Raw genomic sequence first — 21,452 nt, forward strand, 5'->3', positions numbered from 1 at the left:
CGTCTCTACATAGCCCATCTCTCAGGACCCAGTAGTGAGAATGAAACACAGGAACGCCCCTCAAGGCAGTGGTTTCTAAAGGAAGGACAAAAGGAGTGTTCCTGCCATCAAGGGACATTTGCAATGTCTAGAACCATGGCATAGAGGAATTGACGCATGACGGGTATACATGAACTCCTGGTATAGGACAGTCATAATATCTGACCCCACTGTCAGTTAGGGCTGAGGTGGAGAGACCCTGCCTTAGACAGTTAAATAACTTATATAATATTCCATTGTGGGTCTGGCCAGATGGCTCAGTAAGTAGGGGTGCCTGCTGCCAGGCCTGATGCCCCGAGTCAGATGCCCAGGACCCACCTGGTAAAAGGAGAGAATCAATTCCCACGAGTTGTCCTCTCTGGTTTCTACATTCACACAATGGCACACTCGCCCTCCTCCAATAACTAACTAAACAAACAAACAAACGGAAGAATAAATGTTAAACATTAGTAAAATTCCACCTTGACATTAGTAGTCTGGCACCCTGCTTCTAAGTTCTGGATGGTTTTTCCTAACAGTCCTAGACGATATTGCCTCCTACGTGGACCCTGTGAGTTACTCTCCAGACTGCCACCCATTCAGTTCCTTCTCAGCTCCAGAGCAACCAACCCTAAGCCATCATAGGACACTCCAGGCCTCTGCCACATTCCTGGGGTTCAGGTTGCTACCCGGCGTCCTGCGCAGGCTGGAGGCTAAGCCTCTGGCAGACAGGGCATTTGTCTTTTTATAGGGCCCAGAATGTCCTGCTGATGCCTGCAACCAGTGGCCCACTCTGCTTCACCAGCTGGGGAAGCTGGACCTTCAGCAGGGCTCTGCTCTGGCCTTGCTTCCAGAAGGTCAGTGCCAGGTTGTTCTAGAACAATCTGGAGATCTAGGGACAGTTACTTGTCTGGGTCACCCACTCCAAGGAACAGAGGGACCCTGCGGCACAAAGCTCCTGACGTTGATGTTAGAGAGCTCCCAATAAGGAACTGTGAACATAAAACCGATTCCTGGCCTTTGCCCCACCCCAGAGCTTACCCTCTCTCCGTGGAAAGAGCTCAGGTCCCTTTCTGGACACCCTGTCCCCTGCCAAATCTGTCTCCCTCCCACCAACACACCAAATGAGGCTGAACAATAAAGCCTTGGGAGAGTCCCTGGTATGTGACACACTCTGCAGCCTTTCCGGCACACTAGGGGAAACCAAAGAGCTTTTAAGTCAGACAAGCCTGCACCATTGTTGTTAGCACATCCCAAAACTGTCTCCATTGCCCATCCTGTGAGCAGGGACCGTTACCTCCCCTTTCAGAACTGCTAGGTCTCTGTGAAGTGACCTCACACACAGCCTGGGACATAGGTATTCCTGCCCCTCCAGCCCTGATAGCTCATAGCCACAGGTGCACTGTGCCCAGGCCTGCAGGGACGATGTCTACTTGTGCATGTAAATGTCTCTCCCTCTCCACTAAGGCACAGTGGGAGACTGTGGGGTGGCCACTTAGGCTCTCTGCACACGTCTCAGCTCTGCCTCTTGGCTGGGTGGTGTGCTTTGGCTTACTCTACAGTGTGTGAGGGCGCTTACTGCACAGGGCCTCCATCACTGAGTGTGTGTGTGTGTGGTGGTGGTGGTGGTGGTGTGTGTGATGTGTGTGTGTGTGTGTGTGTGGTGTGTGTGTGTGGTGTTTGTGTGTGTGTGTGGTGTGTGGTGTTTGTGTGGTGTGTGTGTATGGTGTTTGTGTGTGTGTTTGTATGTGGTGTGTGTGTGTGATAGTGTGTGTGTGGTGTGTGTTTGTGGTGGTGTGTGTGTGGTGTGTGTATGTGTGTGTGTGGTGGTGTGTGTGTGATATTTGTGTTGGTGTGTGTGTGGTGTGTGTGTGTGTTTGTGTGTGGTGTGTGTATGGTATGTGTGTGTGCGGTATGCATGTGTGTGTGTGGTGTGTGTGGGGGTGTGTATGTGTGTATGTCTGTGTGTGTGGTGGTGGTGGCGGTGGTGGTGTGTGTGTGGTGTGTGTGTGTGTGCGCGTGTGGCGTGTGTATGTGTGTATGTCTGTGTGTGTGTGCGCGTGTGTGTCTAGAACAAGTCCTGACATATAAGTGCTACTTAACAGGCTTCATTGTTATTATCATCAGGGACAGTCCCGTCCCCAGCCCTTCTAGGTCAGGCCTGCTGCTTTCCCTACCTCTGCTCCTGTCACTCAGCCCCAGCGCCATAGCTACACAGTCCCAACATGTTTGCCCACTTGACCAGAAGTTAGTGTGGAGGAAGATGAAGACTAACACAAGTGACCCATCCACGTCATGGCCGTTTGAGCAAGGGTTCATCAGGCTAAATATAGCAACTTCCCTCATCTCTCAGCTGGTCATTGTCCATAACCTCCAGAATAAGGGGTCAGGGAGATTCCAGGGCCAGATATCGGTGGACAGGCAGGGTGGCTGAGCAGCAGCCCAGCAGGCTGGCTCACCAGAGAAGTGTTGGCAAGGGACGGGGGAGGGGAGGCAAGAGCCCAGTGCCCCCAGCAGAACCTCTCTTTGCCTCTCTTCTTCCTGAGTGGAAGCAAGAATATATCTTGCTTCTCTCATATAGGAAACAGGAAATATGGTGACTGCATCAGGACCCAGCCCCAGTCCACGCTGTCTTGTTTCCCTGTGAGCTCATTTGGGAACCTCCATTTGAGTTCTGAGCCCACCCCATGCCTCTCCTGAGCCTGGAGTAGAGAAAGCACTGGCTGAGGTTGTTCTTGGTGATTGTGACCTCTGACGCCCCCTGACTGTTCTGAGTTGTGCCTTTTCCAGTGCTAAGGTCACAGGGGTCATGGACAGCCTGTACTCATATTGGGGCAGGAACCAGAGCAAAACCGAATGGACCCCACTTTCAGGGGCCCGAGGGCCTTCAGACCATTGTGAACCTCACCCATGGACCTCTCATCCTGAGGTGAATCTCCAGCCATAAGAAACAAATGCAGGCTATCACGCCATAGACGTCTCCAACAGTGAGTAGGCCTCTCCTGATGTTACTCCTAGAAGCAAGAAAGAGGGCGAAGCCAGGAGACAGGCAGCCATTACTGCTACAGGAGTGTCTTGTGTTGTTCCAGTCAGGCCGTCCCCCAGGTACCTGTTGGGAGAACCCACGTGGAGAGAGATGTGTGGGGACACCCAGCTGAGCCCTGCTGCACCCTCAGCCTAAGTTCTACCTGGCACCAAGTTCCCATGAAGTAATTTCTTTGGCCTGCGTGAAGCAAACAGGCCCCAGCAAGCGACCCCTGTGAGTCCAGCACCTCTGGCTCCTACAGGCTTCGAGTTCGTGCAGATCGAATGCCTGCTCCCTGAGGATGGAGCCCTCTACACCTGATGCTACATCTTAGCATCTCCCTGGAAGCTCCCCTGGAGTTCTTTCAGAGAACTCTGCTGACTTCTTCACAGGGACACAGAGCACCCTCAGAGGAGTGCAGAACAGACCATGGTGGTTCAGGTGGGACAAGGGAAGGAGAGATGGGGACAGCTGGCCCTGTGGCCCAGACAGGGAGACTATACTTGGCAAGTCCCTTTGCAGAGGAGTCTGGCTGGCTGCCATCATCTTCCCTCAAAGCCCCAGGCACGCCTGGGTGGGAGTCACTGGGCAATGGGGACAGAGGCAGTACATCGAGAGCACTTCGGGAATGCCTGGCTCTAGCATGACATGACGCACATGCAAGGCCTGTGCTCAAATTTACACAGCAAGTGCAACCCTGAAAGCTCCATTAGAGGCCTCTCTGTAGGAGGACAAGACCCTCTTGCCTTTGGTACCTGGTGCTAAAGGCCATCCGGGTTTCTACCTCACAGGCAACTTCCTGGTCTTCCCAAGAGCTCAGGAAAGCAGGAAGGCAAAGAGACTGACCCAGGATCAACGACTGTCTTCCCTTGCCTGGTACCAGAGCCTGTTTGTTGCTTATAATGTCCAATCTGCTCTGCTGCGTGACGTCACTTCCGCTTGTGCCACATGGGACTTGCTGTGGGACTGAAAACCCACGGCTGTCATCTGCTCGCACTTACAAGTTGAGCACTGTTGTGGGCTTTTCACAAAGCATCCTCAAACCTGTTGATCTCACTGTGCCTCAGTGGTAGCAGCCTCTGCAGGCCCACCTGAGCCCATACTTTGTCTCTTAGGCAGAAGGGCCTGATACTGTCCCAAAACACACATGGCAGTCGCCTTTTCAAATGCAGGTGATGCAGCAGGAACCTGAGCAAACAGCCCTATACTCATGTCAGGGGACGGTTAAGTGGATAAACAGGTAGCTGGCAAATTAAGTCTTGAAATCTGCCTGTCTTAGTTAGGGTCTTATTGCTGTGAACAGACACCATGACCAGTGTAAGTTTTATAAAGGACAACATTTAACTGGGGCTGGCTTACAGGTTCAGAGGTTCAGTCCATGATCATCAAGGCAGGAGCATGGCGGCATCCAGGCAGGCATGGTGCAGGAGGAGCTGAGTTTCTACATCTTCACCTGAAGGAAGCCAGGAGCAGACTGACATCCTCAGGCAGCTAGGAGAGGGTCTCTAAGCCCACCCCACAGTGACACACTTCCTCCAACAAGGCCACACCTTCTAATAATAGTGCCAGTCCCTGGGCCAAGCACATGTAAACCATCAAACTGCTAAAAAAAAAAAAAAAAAAAAAAAAAAAAAAAAAAAAAAAACCAAGCAAAACCAAAGTGTTGTGTTATCAGAGAGGAGCTAGGAAGTAGGGATGGTAACCCAGAAGGGACCAATCATAAGCTGAGGCTGGAGAGAAAGTAAACAGTGAGCCCCAGGAACAGCATTCCAGGAAGAAGGAACAGCGAGGGTCTAAGCCTTGAGCCAAAACTACTTTTAGCTGGGTATGGGGAGGGAAGGAGCTAGTCCCAGCAAACACTGCCTTCAGTTCTGAGAAGCCCTCTTATGAGGGACCCTAGCATCTTACCCATAACTGTTCCTAATGGACAATGTCCCTCTTGCCTGTTCTTGGGGCCAAAACCACTGGACCTCCTACAGTCAGTACCCAGAGGAGGATGACATGGGCCCTAGGAGGCTGCAATTCAGCAGAGGCACTGAAAAGCAAACAGGCAATACAGAGGACACCCCAGGCAGACTCTCCTGGGAGGCAGTCAGAGAAATCATATGTCATGGGTAAGTGAAGGCTCAGAATCTAAGTTATACAGAGAAACCAAAAATCATCCCGATTGGCCAGTCAGTGTCCTGCGGGACAATAGTGAGGCCAGCAATCAAGGTCGGAGGGGCCATTTCCTAAGGGACCACCTACTCCATGGTTTTACCTGATAAACTACATCACTGTAGGAGACCAGGAGTAGCTGAAGTGGCCAGAGAAGAGTGGGAGTAGGGGAGCAGGGAGCACGGAAGGGAGCAAGGTGACTGCAGGGCTCTCTGCAAACAAGAGCAGCTCCAGTGGAGACGAGATGGATGAATCAGGCATGAGCAGCAGAAATGTCTGGATCTGGTGGGACCCAAGGCCTAAATGGACACTATTGGCAAGGCAGGGACTTATGAGGAAGAGCTGGATCAAGTGGAAGAGAGGTTCAGGCTCAAACATGTTGAGTTCCTGATTGGATAGACCCATGCCCTGGTGTGCCAATCACCGATGTAGCCCCACCCAGCAGCTCTGTGAAGAGCAACAGAGGACCGTGGAGGCCATGGTGCAAGCAGAAAGACCCCTCCACAAAGAGCCAGGCATGGAGAAGACCTGCGGCCCACTGTGCTGTGGGTCACCCCCTCTTACAGATGCCATTTAATTCTCAGGACAGCTCTTTGGAAGTGGGGGAGTCAACTAGATCAGTTTTTAAAAATTATTTTATTTTTACGAATCTGGGTGTTTAACCTGCATGCGTATATGTGTGAACAGTGCCCACTGAGGCCAGAAGAGGACATTAGATCCCCCGGAACTGAAGTTATAGGTGATCTTAAGCCACCATATGGGTGCTAGGTATTGAACTGGGGTCCTCAGGAAGAGTAGTCAGTGCTCCTAAACACTGAATTAGCTCAGTTTTCCACACAAGGAAACTGAAGTTTCTAGAGGAACTTGAGTAAAGAAACAGCCAGTGAGAATGTACACCATGTGTCTCCTGCCTTCTGCGTAGTTGACAGCAGGCTCTCCCACACACACAATGATGGAAATGCTTTACAGAAGCTATGACTTTGATTGCAGGATGCCAGCCTAGGGGTTTATTTCAAGCTTAATAGTAAATACCCGGAGAGTGAATAGCCCTTGTTCCTCTGTGGGCCTCTAGAGAGGCACGGGGCCAGCACAATGTAACACTGGTAACACTGTCCCTATGGAGCAAGAATGGAAATATCCCTAGTCCATGTCTATAGAGCAAGGGTCATGTTGTGCACACTCCAGGATTAGGTTGCAGAGTGGTAAACAGAGAGAGTTGGGTCTTGGAGCTGGTGGGCTATGAATCCCAAGTGACTCCCACCTGAGGCCTACAGCTCCTACAAGCTTGCTCTGTGGCCAAGAGATAGACAGATAGACAGACAGGAGCAGGTGCAAGCAGCTCTCTGGTACACATGGCCAGCTGCCCAGCCTATGAGCACCACAACTATTTTGAGTCCTGTTTTCCCTTCCCTCAACAAAACTTGTGTGTCCCCTGGGGGGTTGAATCAGCCTGAAAATTTACACGCTGACTTAACTTCCCTCTCATTACATACATGAACCTTCCCCTGAAGAGATGGGCCTGATTCTTAGATGCTTACTACATAAAGAGAAGACCACCCAGCTCATTTCTAGGACACCCTCCACAATGTCTTCACCCCACTTCTCTCAGCAGGGATGATATGCAGACTGCCCTTGGCAGCTCTCTAGTATAGAGGCAAGATTTATCTCACAATCCCCCTACCCCATGATGCTCAACCTGGGCCCTAGCAACAACCCTGTTAATGGAATAGTATGAAGGTGCCTTTCAATTGTATATTTTTGGAAGAAGAAAGCTTTGGGATTACAAACTGAGGAGCAGTTGAGGGCAAGATTAAAAAGAAGAGGTCTAGCTCACATACGCCTCTGTTTCTCTTTCCACATCTTCCAAGTCATTCCTGGGGTGGCCAGGTTCCCCATCTGGCTGAGCCCACAATTAAGGAGCATGAATCATAATAAAAGGGGCCCCAGAAAGGCTCTTGGAGAGGCCCTCCCTAGCCCTGAGGTGCTTGACTGGGAGTGGGTACTGGTGGGTGACGGAAATAGAGCTAGTGAGCTGTGGGTACAGACCCCTTCTTGCTAAGGAGAACTTTCTATGCACTTGTTAACTACCTGCTGCAAGGGTACAGCCCGGATGCTCCATCGGGAGGCTAGCATTAGTACAGCTCCGATGCTCCATCGGGAGGCTAGCATTAGTACAGCTCCGATGCTCCATCGGGAGGCTAGCATTAGTACAGCCCCGATGCTCCATCGGGAGGCTAGCATTAGTACAGCTCTGATGCTCCATCGGGAGGCTAGCATTAGTACAGCCCGGATGCTCCATCAGGAGGCTAGCATTAGTACAGCCCCGATGCTCCATTGGGAGGCTAGGACTGAGTGAGGAGCCTGGAGAACCAGGGTTTTTGGATGCAGATGGCTGTAAGAAAAGTCATTTCAGTCTGGGGCTCAGCCAGGAGGGAACTGTTTTCTCAGTTAGAAATAGCTCTTGCCTGGGCCCCGAGTAGGGAAAGGGTGACCTGGACAGGTTCAGGGTGACCCAGAGGATCAGGCTACAGAGCAGGGTATGGAAGACTCAGCAAAGCCATCTTCAGGGTGAGACTGAAACCTTGGCCCCTCACCAACAGGGCACCCTCTTACATAGGGCACTGTTTTCTCGTTCCCCTGCCTGGATGTAGCTGCTTGTAAACAGCTGTACTGGGTGAGAAAGGGAGATGACAGAAAAATAAACAAGAGCAAAGGACCCTGATCATCAAGAGAGGGTCATTTGGTGTGCTAAGTCCACCCTACTTCCTATCATTAGTCCATTGGGAGGCGGGAGAGAGGCAATGTCCACACTAGAAGCCACCCGGGGTCTGTCTTAGTTGGGGTGCCAATTGCTGTGAGAAAATGCTACCACCAAAAGGGACTTGGAGAAGAAACTTAATTGAGAGTCCCTTTCCCCAGATGCGTCTAGCTTGTGTCAAGTTGACAGAAAACTAGCTAGCATTGGAACATCCATTCATTCATCCAATTCAAGGTCCTGGAAGCCCGGGGACGAGGGGGAGAATGGGCAGAAATTCTACCCTGTTGTGGAGTTTATATTCTGGTGAGAAAAGAGTTAAAGAACACAACAAAAGTATATATGTGGCACTCTAGCCGGATGTTAAGAAGACGACGAGAAGCTTGGAAGAAGGGCTGAAAGGTTGGAAGAGGCTTAAACTGCATGTGGTTGCCAGGGAAGGCCTTGTGAAGGACACAACTTATGGCTGAATTGTTGAAGGGAGTAGGGAGCTCTCAGGGTGGGGGAGCATCTAGGAGTGGCAGAAGCTGGTGGCTGGAGGAGCAGATCAAGGTTAGAGCAAGGGGGTACTGAGAGTGGGCAGAGGGAAGGTGTGACCACGTTTGCCACCACCTTCTCCCCTCCAGGAGAAACTGGAGTACTTCTTCCTCATCGTCTTCTCCATTGAGGCTGCTATGAAGATCATAGCCTATGGCTTCCTATTCCATCAGGATGCTTACCTGCGCAGTGGCTGGAACGTGCTGGACTTCATCATTGTCTTTCTGGGGTAAGAGCTGGCTGGGGGCTGGAGGCTGGCGTCAGGCACTCCCAGCAGCCCAGAAGCAAGATGAGACCTCAGCATTGGACTAACTAACCATCCTGGGCTGTGGTCAACGTTGGTGGGAAATGAACCAGTGACCCCAATACCTGTTTGCAGGTCACAAACCACGTCACCACCCAGACATCGTAAATTCCCTCATCTTCCCCTGCTGCAGGCAAGAGGACCCGAGAGTGGCTCCAGTGGTCCCCTTTGCTACTTGTACATCAGTTCCACAGACCTAGATGATATACACAGATAGTAGCCTATGTTAGTGAACTATGATGGCCATCAGACTCTGCAGGCTGGAGGCTTACACAATGGAGATTTGTTGCAGATGTCCAACAGTTAAAAGTCTAGTGTTGGCAGGCCTGATGTCCCCAGGTCTCTCCCCTCGGCTGTCCATGGACACCTTCTCACTGTGTCTTTATGTGGTCTGGCTATGAGCATGTGCCCTTGTGTCTCTTGGTACATCCAGATTCCCCCTATGATAAGCATACCCAGCAAACCAATCACAGCCCACCTTGGTAATCTCATTTTAATAGCGCCGTGTCCAGGGTTACATTCTGAGTTACTGGGTGTCAGAATTTCAGGGGATGAATTTTTGGTAGCCTCTGACATTCTCATTTTATTAACCAATACCTAATTATAACAGCCACACATATTGAGGACTTACTATATGTTTTCCGTATAGCATTCTTTGACAGCTCTTCCATTGCCTCCATGCCATGGATGGAGAGACTAGGATATAGAGAACTGAGCAACTTGCCCAAAGTCACACAGTGAGCAGGATGCAAACAGAAACATCCTTGGCTCCTAAGGCCACCAAGTCAACCATTAACCACACTATCCTTCAACCCAATAACATCATGTTGGTCATCTGTTGGACCTTCAGCACTCCCCTCACCACAACAGGGGGAACGGTAGCATTCTCAGACTCAGCTTGGTCCTTGTGAGGTGCTCCAGTTGGAAACCATGCAGATAAATAGAGCATCAGAGAGTAGCATCGTTGTTTCACAGAGCACCATTGTTCTGCAATGAACTCGGGGTCATTAAAGATGTTCCTAGAAGAGAGTTGAATGGACTTTGCAGCTCTAAGAGGAGAGGAGGCGAGCAGACGCACATCAGTATTGGGAGGAAGGCCAGTCTTAGGGAAAGCCTAGCAGAGAACTCCCTCTGTCCTCCACCCCCCCACCCTAGGTCACCAAATGAGTGAGGGACTGAAGCCTCCTGTTATGCCAGGGACTGTGCCCATGGTATGCTTGCATCTCAACCTGGAGCCCTCCCTTTCTGTACTCAGTACCACTCATCACCAATAGCCCAAAGCAGAACTTGGCCTCAGAAACCTGGGTTAACTAAAATTCTTTAGCACGGAGAGTTGGGAGAACTACATTGGCTCTCTACCCTCATGTCCTTCGCATGAGTATGTGGGGGGGGGGGGATACAAAGGTCCCAGAGCACTGGGGCTCTGGCTCATCTGACTGCTGAACCCTCTTCTCTGCCTCTTTCCCCCTCCAGTGTCTTCACCGCGATTCTGGAACAAGTTAACATCATTCAAACCAACACGGCCCCCATGAGCAGCAAAGGAGCCGGCTTGGATGTGAAGGCCCTGCGAGCTTTCCGCGTGCTCAGACCCCTGCGGCTGGTGTCAGGGGTGCCCAGTGGGTGACAGTGTCTCTTCTCCTAGGCCGTCCTTTGCCCCTTCGGTCATGGGTGTCCAACCATTTATAGAGGAAAAGCCATGAGGCAATGGAGATGATTGACTCTCTTTTCCCTTTCTTTTGTTTGCCCAGGCCTTCAGGTAGTCCTCAACTCCATCTTCAAGGCCATGCTCCCCCTGTTCCACATCGCCCTGCTCGTCCTCTTCATGGTCATCATCTATGCCATCATCGGGCTGGAGCTCTTCAAGGGCAAGATGCACAAGACGTGCTACTTCATTGGGACAGGTGAGCTATGTAGGCCTATGGGAGAGTCGAGGCCCCAAGTCAACTTTAAATGGAGCCATCGCAGCTAATACAGAAGCTCAGGGTCAAAGCCAGCTCCCCTCCCCACTATGCACCTTGGAAACATCTCCTGGACTCGTGAGAGTGGAAATAAAGACAGCTCCACCAGGGTCAGGGAGGAGAGGCCGGCTTTGGCCTCAGCTTGCTCCACCCCACCTATACAATTCGGTATGTTCCGGGCTCCCTGGGTCAGTTGCGGATTGAAGCACAGACCAGGATAAGCCTGGATTTCTCTTCATACTTTCCCTGTGGCCATAGTTTACTTTGGTCAGAACGGTCCCCCACATCAGGCCTTCAGGATATGTACTGAGTGAGGCTTAGAGGGGACACTCTGTGGGTGTCATAGTCCCACTGAGTCCTAGGAAGTCTTCCTAAAACAGTTCTCACCTGTCAGCCTGTAGAACCCCTTCAATCCTCACAAGGCCATGAAGACTGGAAGAGTGTGGTATGTATAGGTCTGATCCACTGGTAGTCATGGAAACTAGACCAACTATAACGATATCCATTCGTTTCTAAGAGTAGCGATAAGCTGATAACATGAGCTGAATCTGTAAAAAAAAAAATTAAAAAAAAAAAGCGACTACATTCTTCCAAACAAGGTCCCCTCAGTGAGAAGAGCTGCACTGTGGGACGTTTCCGGTAAGGCCCCTCGATACCTGGCTTTAAGCGAGTGGGCTGGAGCTCACATCTGCTCTGCAGGAGGCTGTTGTGGCATTACATGTCACGTGACTGCTGGACCACTCCACTCTCCATAGAGAGGATGGGAGGCCAAGCATCCAGCAACGTCTTAGCATGGCTACGAAGACAGTTTTGAGGAGGCAAATGACGCAGAAGGCTCTTCCCCTGAGCTTTGCTACTTAACACATGGATTCCTGGAAACTTCTGAGCATAGCCTACTCAGAGAGGATGACACAGGCAGAGATCAGGCCCTCTGTCTTTCTCAGATATTGGAGTCACCAGAGCAGCCCTTGCGCTCACTGCCTCTTGGGGAGAGGCTACTTGCTTCCCCAGTCCCATGGACAACAAGAGTCTGTCAATGCAGTGTCAAGTCTCACTTCTAACAGCGGAGTCTGACGTGGCTTCATCTGTCAGCTTCCCGGTCTTTTCTCACAGAAGCCTCCATAGTCAGAACTGTCCACACCCTGTAACTAACATTGGCATCTTCCGTTGCCCTGACTTTCCATACCCTGTAATTAGAACTGTTAGGCGATGGCAGGGACTATTTAGCACGAACTTTGGGACAAATTTGGAGGTGTCAAGCCATTAACAAATGCTGAACAGCAACATTTAAATGCCCCTGTCAGATCAGAGGAACCAGCCTCAGACAGCCAGGGACCCCAAGCCACTCTCCTTTTGTCACTGTTCTCTACGCCCACCCTTAGAGCTCTAAGCTGACTTCATAAGTGTGGTAAGGCAGCGGGCACTGTGTTCCAAGGATAACCCCACCTCAGAACACAGCAGGAGGCTGCAAAGCATCCTAAGACAAAAGTGCTCCAGGATTTATCAAAATTGCTAGATTTGAGTGGCTGGGGACATAGTCAGGTGGGCGAAGTGCTTATTATACAAGCATGATGACCTGAGTTTAGGTCCCTAGAACTAATGTTAAGAGCCAGGTGCAGTGGTAGCATATGGTGGATCTATAATCCCAGTAGTGAGGGTGGAGGCAGGCAGATAGCCAGCCAGAATAGCCAAATCACTGACCTCTGTGTTCAGCCAGAGGCCCTGCCTCAAAAAGTAAAGTGGAGGGCAACTGAAGAAGACACCGGATGTGGACCTTTGGCCTTTGACTGCATGTGTAGCAGTGCACACACACACACACATACACACACACACACACACACACACACACACACACACACACACGTTGTGGGGGAAGAGAGGGGGAGGGGTGAGGAAGGAGGAGAAGGGGGAAGGAAGAGGGAGAGGGAGGGGGAGAAGGGGGAAGGGAGAGGGAGAGGGAGGAGGAGGGGAAGCGGGAGAGGGAGGGGGAGCGGGAGAGGGAGAGGGAGGGAGGGATCAGGAGAGGGAGAGGGAGTTTTAGAGAAAATAAAGACTCCTTGGGGAACACAGAGAGGTGCTGCCCAAAGCCTGATAGCAGCTTCCCTAGAAGGTGGGCCTCCCTGTGTGCTCCGTGACTTGCACAGTTCAGCCCAGTAGTGCTGGAAAAGCTCCACTTTGACGCCCCAGACTAAACCTCATGACAGAACACAGGCGTCTGTCCCCAGTCCATCTCAGCTGCATAACGGCCCCGGCTTTAAGTCTCAAAAGGTACAGAGGCCCCTCTGGTTGTTCCTGCAGCATGAGTTGAGCTTCCAGGGAAAGTTCATCTTTGGAATAGTCCTTGCAATGTTTTAGTTCTTCTTAAATATAGCCGCTGCCACCTGTAGGTGCCGACTTTCCGTCTCTGTCCTAAGTCCTTCTCCACCTGTTACTCTGTTCTTTCAAATGGTCCTTGAAGAGTTTGTCTCCAGTCACCGTCCACTTGTCTAATGCTACATCCTTCTATCTCCAGACATCGTGGCCACAGTAGAGAATGAGAAACCATCACCCTGTGCTAGAACTGGCTCCGGGCGCCCCTGCACCATCAACGGCAGCGAGTGCCGAGGAGGTTGGCCAGGACCCAACCATGGCATCACCCACTTCGACAACTTTGGCTTCTCTATGCTCACTGTGTACCAGTGCATCTCCATGGAGGGGTGGACCGATGTCCTGTACTGGGTGAGTTCAGGCTTCTAAAACATCCCTCTCTTCTAAAGGCTTAGTAGGGGGCAGGAAGAAAGGGCTTGTAAGCCCCACCATTGCCTAGTATTCCCTGGGGCAAGTCCCATGGCCCAAGGTCTACAAGACCCAAGAAGGGGGTGAGGGATAGGTACTAGAAGCTCCATGGGTTCTAGCCTCAAAGCCTGCATTTCCTCTAGAATTTCAGTGACTCCTAACTAGTGTCCTGTGTCCTAGACACTTTAGGGATGAGAAGCCCTTTAGGTCTTTCTCTTTGTCATTGGTCCAGGTAGCTTTCTTAGGTAAATATCACTATGTATCATTCTCCTCCTCTGAAAAGGTAACACCACTTACATCATAGAGCTTCCATTAGAGCTAGGGAGAAAACTGGCTTTCTGGTATGCAGTCACCATTGTAGAAGCTTGCTTATGGGAGCAAAATATTTTGTTAGATATTTTCTTTTCTTTTTCTTTTTTCCTTTTCTTTTCTTTTCTTTTCTTTTTTTTAGCTCTGTTGCATTTCTTATTTAATGCTCCAACAACAAACAGCATTGGTCCCATTTTCCAGGCCAGGAAATCGAGGCTCAGAGAGGTCATCTAACTGTGTCCATGAACCTAATGTGCCACTGAGCCAAGAACTGAGCTCTCACCCATGTGACTCCAATCCAGAACTCTCGAGAACGACGTGGTGCTGCCTAGGATGGGTGTGGGGGATTTTTAAACTGTCAAATGCTTTGCAAATATAAAGGATTAGTATGAACATTTCTCGCAGGCTCACGTCAGGCAGGCAGATGATTAAACATGTCAAAGGAATGTCACACATGCTGTTTCACCTCTGCTACAAGTCTAGGAGGAGAGCACATAGCATTTCTGTACTAGAGACGTGAGAAAGAAAGCACCCAGAGATGTCAGGACAGGGGATTGTCACTTTGAAACGTTTCAGCTGTAAAGAAACTGACTGTTTATAGGGTCTGAGAGACAAGTTAGAGACGCCTTTGACAGGACGGGCAACACAGTCAACACCTGGGCAGACAGAATGGTGGACGGGAATTATCCTTCAGGTCAGAGTACTGGGCTCATTCTTTTGTCTGGACCAGGTCAATGATGCCATCGGGAACGAGTGGCCCTGGATCTACTTTGTCACCCTCATTCTGCTGGGCTCCTTCTTCATCCTGAACCTGGTGCTGGGTGTCCTGAGTGGGTAAGGAAGAATGGCAGCTGCTGGAGGGGAGAAAGGAGCAGATCTCAATCCTCATCTCAACTCTCAGACTGCCAGGCCAGGCACATGTCTTCCTGCTTAGCTGGGAAAGCAGAAGACGCATTCTTCAAGTTCCCTCCAGTCCTTCTCCCTGTCCCTCCCTTCTTTTTGTCCAGCATCCTGTGTGAGCCTGCAAGCCTCAGACTCCAGCCCTGGGCTTGTGTCAGCAGTGGGAACGCTACTCATTGTACTGGCTAAGCACTCCCACAAGGTAGACCGTCTGTCTGACCCCTGAACTGCTTACGGCGTTGTGTCTGTAAGACGCTGCCTAAGTCCCTAACCTCTCAGTGCCTCAGTGTTCTTGTCTGTCAAAAGGAGTTTCAGGACTTGTTTCCTGTGGCTGTTGTGAAAGTTAGATGAGTTTAGAGTACTTAGAACAGGGTCCGGCACATATAAATTCCCACCATTAATGAGTGCTGCCGACAGCCACTCCAGCCACAGTGGCGGGGCTAGCTGTAGCCTCGGCTCCCTTTTGGATTGACATCACCCTCATTCCAGAAGCTTCCTCCCCAGACAGCCTGTAGACAGAACTCAGGAGTTGGCGAGGGGGAAACCATCTTTACTTTCTATTGCATTAACTGAAATGTTTCCTTTAATAATGAATGCAGGCGGCTAACCACAGTGGCATTAGCGGTGCCTATGGATTCTCCTAATGGAAATGATGTCACATGTCTGTGGTCGCAGCCCTGTTTACATTCCTTACTGCTTGCAAAATGGCGATAGCCATTAGACCTGCAACAGGATCCTTGTATTAATGGAGAAGCAGCTGCACCCCTCTGTCGGCATTTGTTCCATGATCGGTTCCATGTCAACTCTTCACTGAGCTACCCAAAACTTCATGCACAAAATGGTCAAGAGTGACCATATGGGCGCCACCCTGCCAGGGTGAGGTGACTGTCCTACAAGCAGACACCTCCTGGGTTTAGATCAGTACTCACTGACCTGGTGTCAGTGTCCTGCTTGGTGTTGACCTGGTGTTGAGTTCTGCTCGGTGGCCTAGGGCTGCCCTCTCCTGGTCCCAGGATGCCTTGCACCTTTCAAGTCCTTTGAATCGGGTGACACTGCATTTTCCCCTTGTGCCCAAGAGGATTTTCTCAGGGCTTAAGTCTGTAATCAGAAATCATTTTGAGATCATTTAAAAGCCCAGGGAATACGGCTAATTTGGAATAATGTTGGAATGGTGGGACGCCCTGTCAACCCCTGACACCCGAAGAGATAAACACAAGGAGAAAAATGAGAGGCTGAGGAGGAGTCAGGGTACTTGGAGATAGGGCTGGGCAAAGGGAAGAGAGGGGGAAACATTGAGGGTCCCTGGTCAATAGACAGTGCCCCAGACCAGAAGAGGACAGGCCCAGGTGCAGATGTGTCCCCAGTGCTAAGGAAGCTCAGTGGGCCCCGCCCCTTTTCCTCTTCTTCCCCATGTCCCTGACTTTGTTTTAGAGAATTCACCAAGGAGCGAGAGAAGGCCAAGTCCAGAGGAACCTTCCAAAAGCTCCGGGAGAAGCAGCAGCTGGAGGAAGACCTTCGTGGTTACATGAGTTGGATCACACAGGGCGAGGTCATGGACGTGGACGACTTGAGAGAAGGTTGGGGTCCACAGCCATGGCCAACACCCCTGCCCTATGTTGATCCGTTCCTCCCAGTCACTCCCTGGAGAGGGCAACCCCACCACAGTCCCCAACAGCCTGGTGTCTTAGTTACAATTACTCTTGCTGTGGTGAAACACCACAACCGAAAACACTTGTAAAAGTAAAAGGGCTTATTTCACCCACAGTTTCATGGGGCGGAGGCCATGGAGGGGTGCTGCTTACAGGCTTTCTTTCGTATGGAACCTAGAACCACCACCAGGGATGGTCCCACCTGCAATGACCTGGACCCTCCCACATCAGTCACTAATGAAGAAATGCTCTATCAGCTTCCCAATCTTATGGTGGCATTTCTCCATTGGAGTTCCCTCCTCTCGGATGACTCTACCCTGTGTTAAGTTTACATAAAATTCACCAGCACACCCAGAGACCCACCGAGAAGGGATAGTGCTTGCTTTCAGAGACTGATGACTTGTATAAAGCCTTGCACCTCAAGGTGATAGAATCTAAATGCATCCCGTCTCTTCTCAAATCATCCTGTGGCCTACCCAGGGTGGCCACGTGCCCTGCAGGTGGGTACCTCCAGTGCACAAGAATCTGGGTCATAGGAAGTCACAGCAACAGCCAGGCCCACCAAGAGCCCACAGTCATGGACGTCCTATCCAACAATGCCTAACCAGGCTTGTCTGTTCCCGAGGGACCCTGAAGGCTGCTTACTATAGCAGTATCTGTCCTGTCCCCAGGCAAGCTGTCTTTGGATGAAGGGGGCTCGGATACAGAGAGCTTATATGAAATCGAGGGCTTGAACAAAATCATCCAATTCATGTGAGTACCTGACCTGGGACCCAGGGCCAGAATCCAGCTTACTGTCCTCGTGGTACCTTCTTGAGACCTTAGGAAGGCCCATCTGAGAAAAGAGGGCCAATGCTTGTTCTAAGAACTCAGCAGTAGCTAGATGCCCAGGGAATGTGCAATCAGAGAGGACCCTGAGTAGATGACCTATTTATACACCATGCAAGGTAAAACAAGCTTGTCTTGGAGACAGCAAGCACATTTGGCTATACTCTCTGAGGGGGTGGGAGCTGGCAGGGGGGAAGAAGCTTGCAGTGTGGGGTAACCTGTAGCAAGGAAGTGGCCCTAGCTAAGGAGTCAGTGGCAAGAGGATACTCCTAGCTCTCACCTTTGTTTTGGGAGGAAGCTGTGTCCTTTTCCAAATTCATACATAATCACAACTTTTAAAAGATCCAACAATAGAAAAAAAAAAAAAAAAGCAAAGATGAAGGTCCCTGCTGTCCTTCAAAGAAGTAACCATGGTAACAGATTCTACTAAGATCCTTTCTGCACTTTCATCTTCACACACACACACACACACACACACACACACACACACACACTCATGCTCACACACACACACCACATATATACATATTCACCCACACATTCACATACATACACGCACAGCAGGGTATTTTGTTCTTGTTTTGCAGTTTTATAATAGCGTTATTCATGTTAATTACTGTCACAATGAAGACCAAAGCAGTGCCCAGTCCACAGGCGATATTATTGATGAATATTTGTCAAGTAAATGAGTATATACTATCCTGTGACTTTTTTTCCTTAAGCTTTTCTGTTGAGGTCAATTTTCATACTTTGTGCATGTACACGTACATGTACATGTACATATATGAAGACATACACCTTTAAAATTACTTTTTTATTTTATATGTATGAGTGCTATGCCTGCATGCATGTCTGTGTATCACATGCACACATAGTACCCACAGAGACCAGAAGAGGGTATCAGATCCCCTGAACTGGAGTTACAGATGGTTGTGATATGCCACGTGGTTGCTGGGAATTGAACTAGATTCTCTGGAAGAACAGACAGATTGCTTAAGTTCTAAGACATTTACGCAGACCCTCACCCCAACACATACACACCCACAGACAGACAGACAGACAGACAGACAGACACACACACACACACACACACACACACACACACACACACACACACACACGTTTTTCAGTACAACTTTGGCTATAAAATCTGTACCATGGCTATGGTATAGTTGCACCATTTTATATTTAACCTATTTCTCCTGGTTGACTATGTGCCATTCTGGATAGATTCTAGAAGCAGAATTGCTGGGTTAAGGGCAGATGAACCTAAACTTTAGTAAGTGTTGTCAGGCCACTCACCACAGGGCTGTGCTAACTTTGGAAACACCTTTTCCACACACCCGTCTGGAAATCCTCTTTGTGATGGCAAACCTTCCTATAAATATAAGTAGAGTTGGCACCGCAGTGTTCTTTAGAGGAAATTAAAAGGCAGGGTGCTCCTGGCCTATGTCTACATCAGGTGCCCCATAAGCCTTTTGCTTGCCTTGTCTCATTTAATTGCTCGGAAGATTGACATCGTTATCATCCTCATCTGGAAAACAAACCTCGGCTAATAAGAAGCCAGGTTTAAATTGGCCCAGCTCCATGGCCCATGCCCTTCCTTCCTCTTGCATGCCCGGAAAGGAGAATGAGCGGAAGAAATGCTGGGCTGGGGTGTGGTTAAAGGGAGTGAATGCCTGTTCTCGTCTCCTGCAGTCGGCACTGGCGGCAGTGGAATCGCGTCTTCCGCTGGAAGTGCCATGACCTAGTGAAATCCAAGGTCTTCTATTGGCTGGTGATCCTGATTGTGGCCCTCAACACCCTGTCCATTGCCTCAGAGCACCACAACCAGCCACTCTGGCTGACGCATTTGCAAGGTGAGTCAGAGGGATTGAAACCAGGAATGAGCACTCAGGGTTTGAAGCTTAAACTTATCGTGGATGCTGCAGAAGTCAATGGGACTGACATCGCCTTCTAGAAATTAGATACTACTGGTGTTGGACCATTGGCCCAACCCCTTCCTTTTATAGTGAGACTATGGAGACTTCAAAAGGCAAGATGGTGTGCCCACTTTTTAACCCTTGGCATCATTCTGACCTGGGGCTGTGCCAATGAAACATAGGGACGATTCTCAGTTGCTTCCTCAGACATCTAGGCAAAGTATTCAATGATGTATCATTACACTTAAGACTGCTGTCGATAATTGAGAGCTCCAAGTGTCCAATTTCAAGTCCTACTATGTATATAGTAATATATACATTATATATATATACATATATATATTTCACCAACTATGCAAGGAGTGTACTACATGGAGAACACAGAAAAAGAACTGTAAACAGAGTTAATTCATTGCTCATTACCTTACTTAGACATAGGACAAGTCAGAGGTTGTTTCCACCCCATTGAAGGAAGGCACTGAGAGAGCAAACATAAAATGGTAAAAGAAGGACTACAAAAAGAGATGCTGGTGCTCCGCATATCTAAAGAACACTGAGAGAAAGCTCAGCTGGTCAAAGGTTGACAGGCCCTGCAAAAGATGCAATGCATTCAAACTCATGGAATAGTCTGGTGAATTAAGGGAATCACAGAGCTTCACATGTGGTGGACAACAGGCACTGTATGTGTGGGAGTCCTCGTATACTGTCATGATGCATTAGGAGTTTAACCAATGAAGATATAAGCATAAACATTGTATGATATAACTGACCAGCCTTGGTAGAGGATGAATGGGTCAGCCTCATTCTTGCGTGGATGTCCCACTGTGTGCAGAGCTCTGGACTGTGGCCAAGAACCAGTTAAGAAAAAGAAGATCCAGTTTCACAGCTAGGTACCCTTCCCACTGCAAATACCAAAGTGACATGAGTTACAATAATGTTTCAAGGCGTGATACATTGGTTACTCTTCTCCTTGCTATGATAAATACCTAAAAAGCAACTCCAGGAAGGAAGGGTTTATTCTGGCTTACCCCTTAAGAAGTGATCCACTCCATGATGACAGGAAAGGCATGGAGACAGGAGCACGAGGTGAACGGTCACATTGTGTCTACAGTCAGGAAGCAAGAATGGAGAGGAAGTGGAGCACCATAAACTCCCATTGGCCTGCCTCCAATGACCTACTTCCTCCAGTAAAGCTCCGCCTCTTAAATATTTGACAAGTGTCCAAAACAGCACTACCAGATGAGGACCAATAGTTGAAACACATGAACCTTTGGGGGAACATTGCACATTCAAAATGTAATAAATAGCAAGAAGGTCTCTGGGCGACAATGGCAGGGAGCTCAGGAATTCACTTGCAGAGACATTTCAGATCTAGATCTGAACTTCCAGGGTTGGTAACTGAGCTTTTCAAGCCTATGCTGGGACCAGAGACAGCATGCTGGACCTGCATAAGGTGGGGAAGGAAAGCTAGCATGCATGCTTGAAGTCAGGGCCCAGAAACACTACTTCCATGTAAAGGGGTCTAAAATCTCGTTGTCTGTTGGGACAGGCAAGGAGTTTGGGAGTTTCTTCTTCAGGGGGTCCTGAGGGAAAGGAAACATGTCACAAGTAAGAAATTAAACTCCAGCCTATAGGTATGGGGTCCAATGTGCAGTACTTTCACACTGCAAGCATAGCGAACTGCCAAGGATCAGCTTTGGATCTGGAAAGGGGTTCCTGAGAGAAGGGTTGTTTGAGAGTCATGAAAAGAACAACTTGAAGTCAAATCATGTGTACAAACTGACAACTGATGTTCTGTTCGAGCTTTCTCTGGAGCTCTCCAGACAGCTCTTACAGATATCTCAGCTCTTAAAGACCAAGGCCCACTCTTATTTGCATATCAATCCAGTCATTTACTCCAGGTTCCCTTCTGATTATCCCACAAATCAGCATTTCATGCATTTCATGATCTCAGCCCCTTGATTCTCAGAAACACATTTTTTTTTTAACATTACAAATGAGTTCAGAGATCTGCCTGCCTTTGTAAGCACAGACAATAAACTAGCTGGGTGGGATTCCATCTTGAGATTACCATTTCCACCATACTTGGGCCCAGGCTGACCTTGAACTCAAGAACCTGCCTACCTTTGTATCTTTCTGACAATTGCCTCTGCTCTCTCAGGTCTGCAAAGCCCTTCATATAATTCATATTACATCTTTGTATTCTTCATGGTTGAAAATATTTTTGAATTCATGTTTCAGAGTTCTTTCCCACAGCCTTAAGGGCTGTCCCGAAGGTCACAGTATTTATCATTTTTGCTCCTGGACGTGTGTTG

The 21,452-nt window shown here is 49.4% G+C and overlaps 1 protein-coding gene across 1 annotated transcript in view; it reads left to right on the plus strand.

Moving 5' to 3' along the window:
- Nucleotides 1–21,452, plus strand: part of Cacna1s (calcium voltage-gated channel subunit alpha1 S) — a 70,236-nt gene that overhangs the window by 9,766 nt on the left and 39,018 nt on the right. The window contains 8 exon segments of the mRNA NM_053873.1: nt 8,582–8,721; nt 10,270–10,412; nt 10,545–10,697; nt 13,267–13,472; nt 14,569–14,672; nt 16,170–16,315; nt 17,059–17,140; nt 18,914–19,074. Coding sequence (NP_446325.1) covers nt 8,582–8,721; nt 10,270–10,412; nt 10,545–10,697; nt 13,267–13,472; nt 14,569–14,672; nt 16,170–16,315; nt 17,059–17,140; nt 18,914–19,074 — 1,135 coding nt within the window.

This window comes from Rattus norvegicus, chromosome 13 (assembly GCF_036323735.1).
Source record: "Rattus norvegicus strain BN/NHsdMcwi chromosome 13, GRCr8, whole genome shotgun sequence".
In the NCBI taxonomy this organism is placed as follows: Eukaryota; Metazoa; Chordata; class Mammalia; order Rodentia; family Muridae; genus Rattus; species Rattus norvegicus.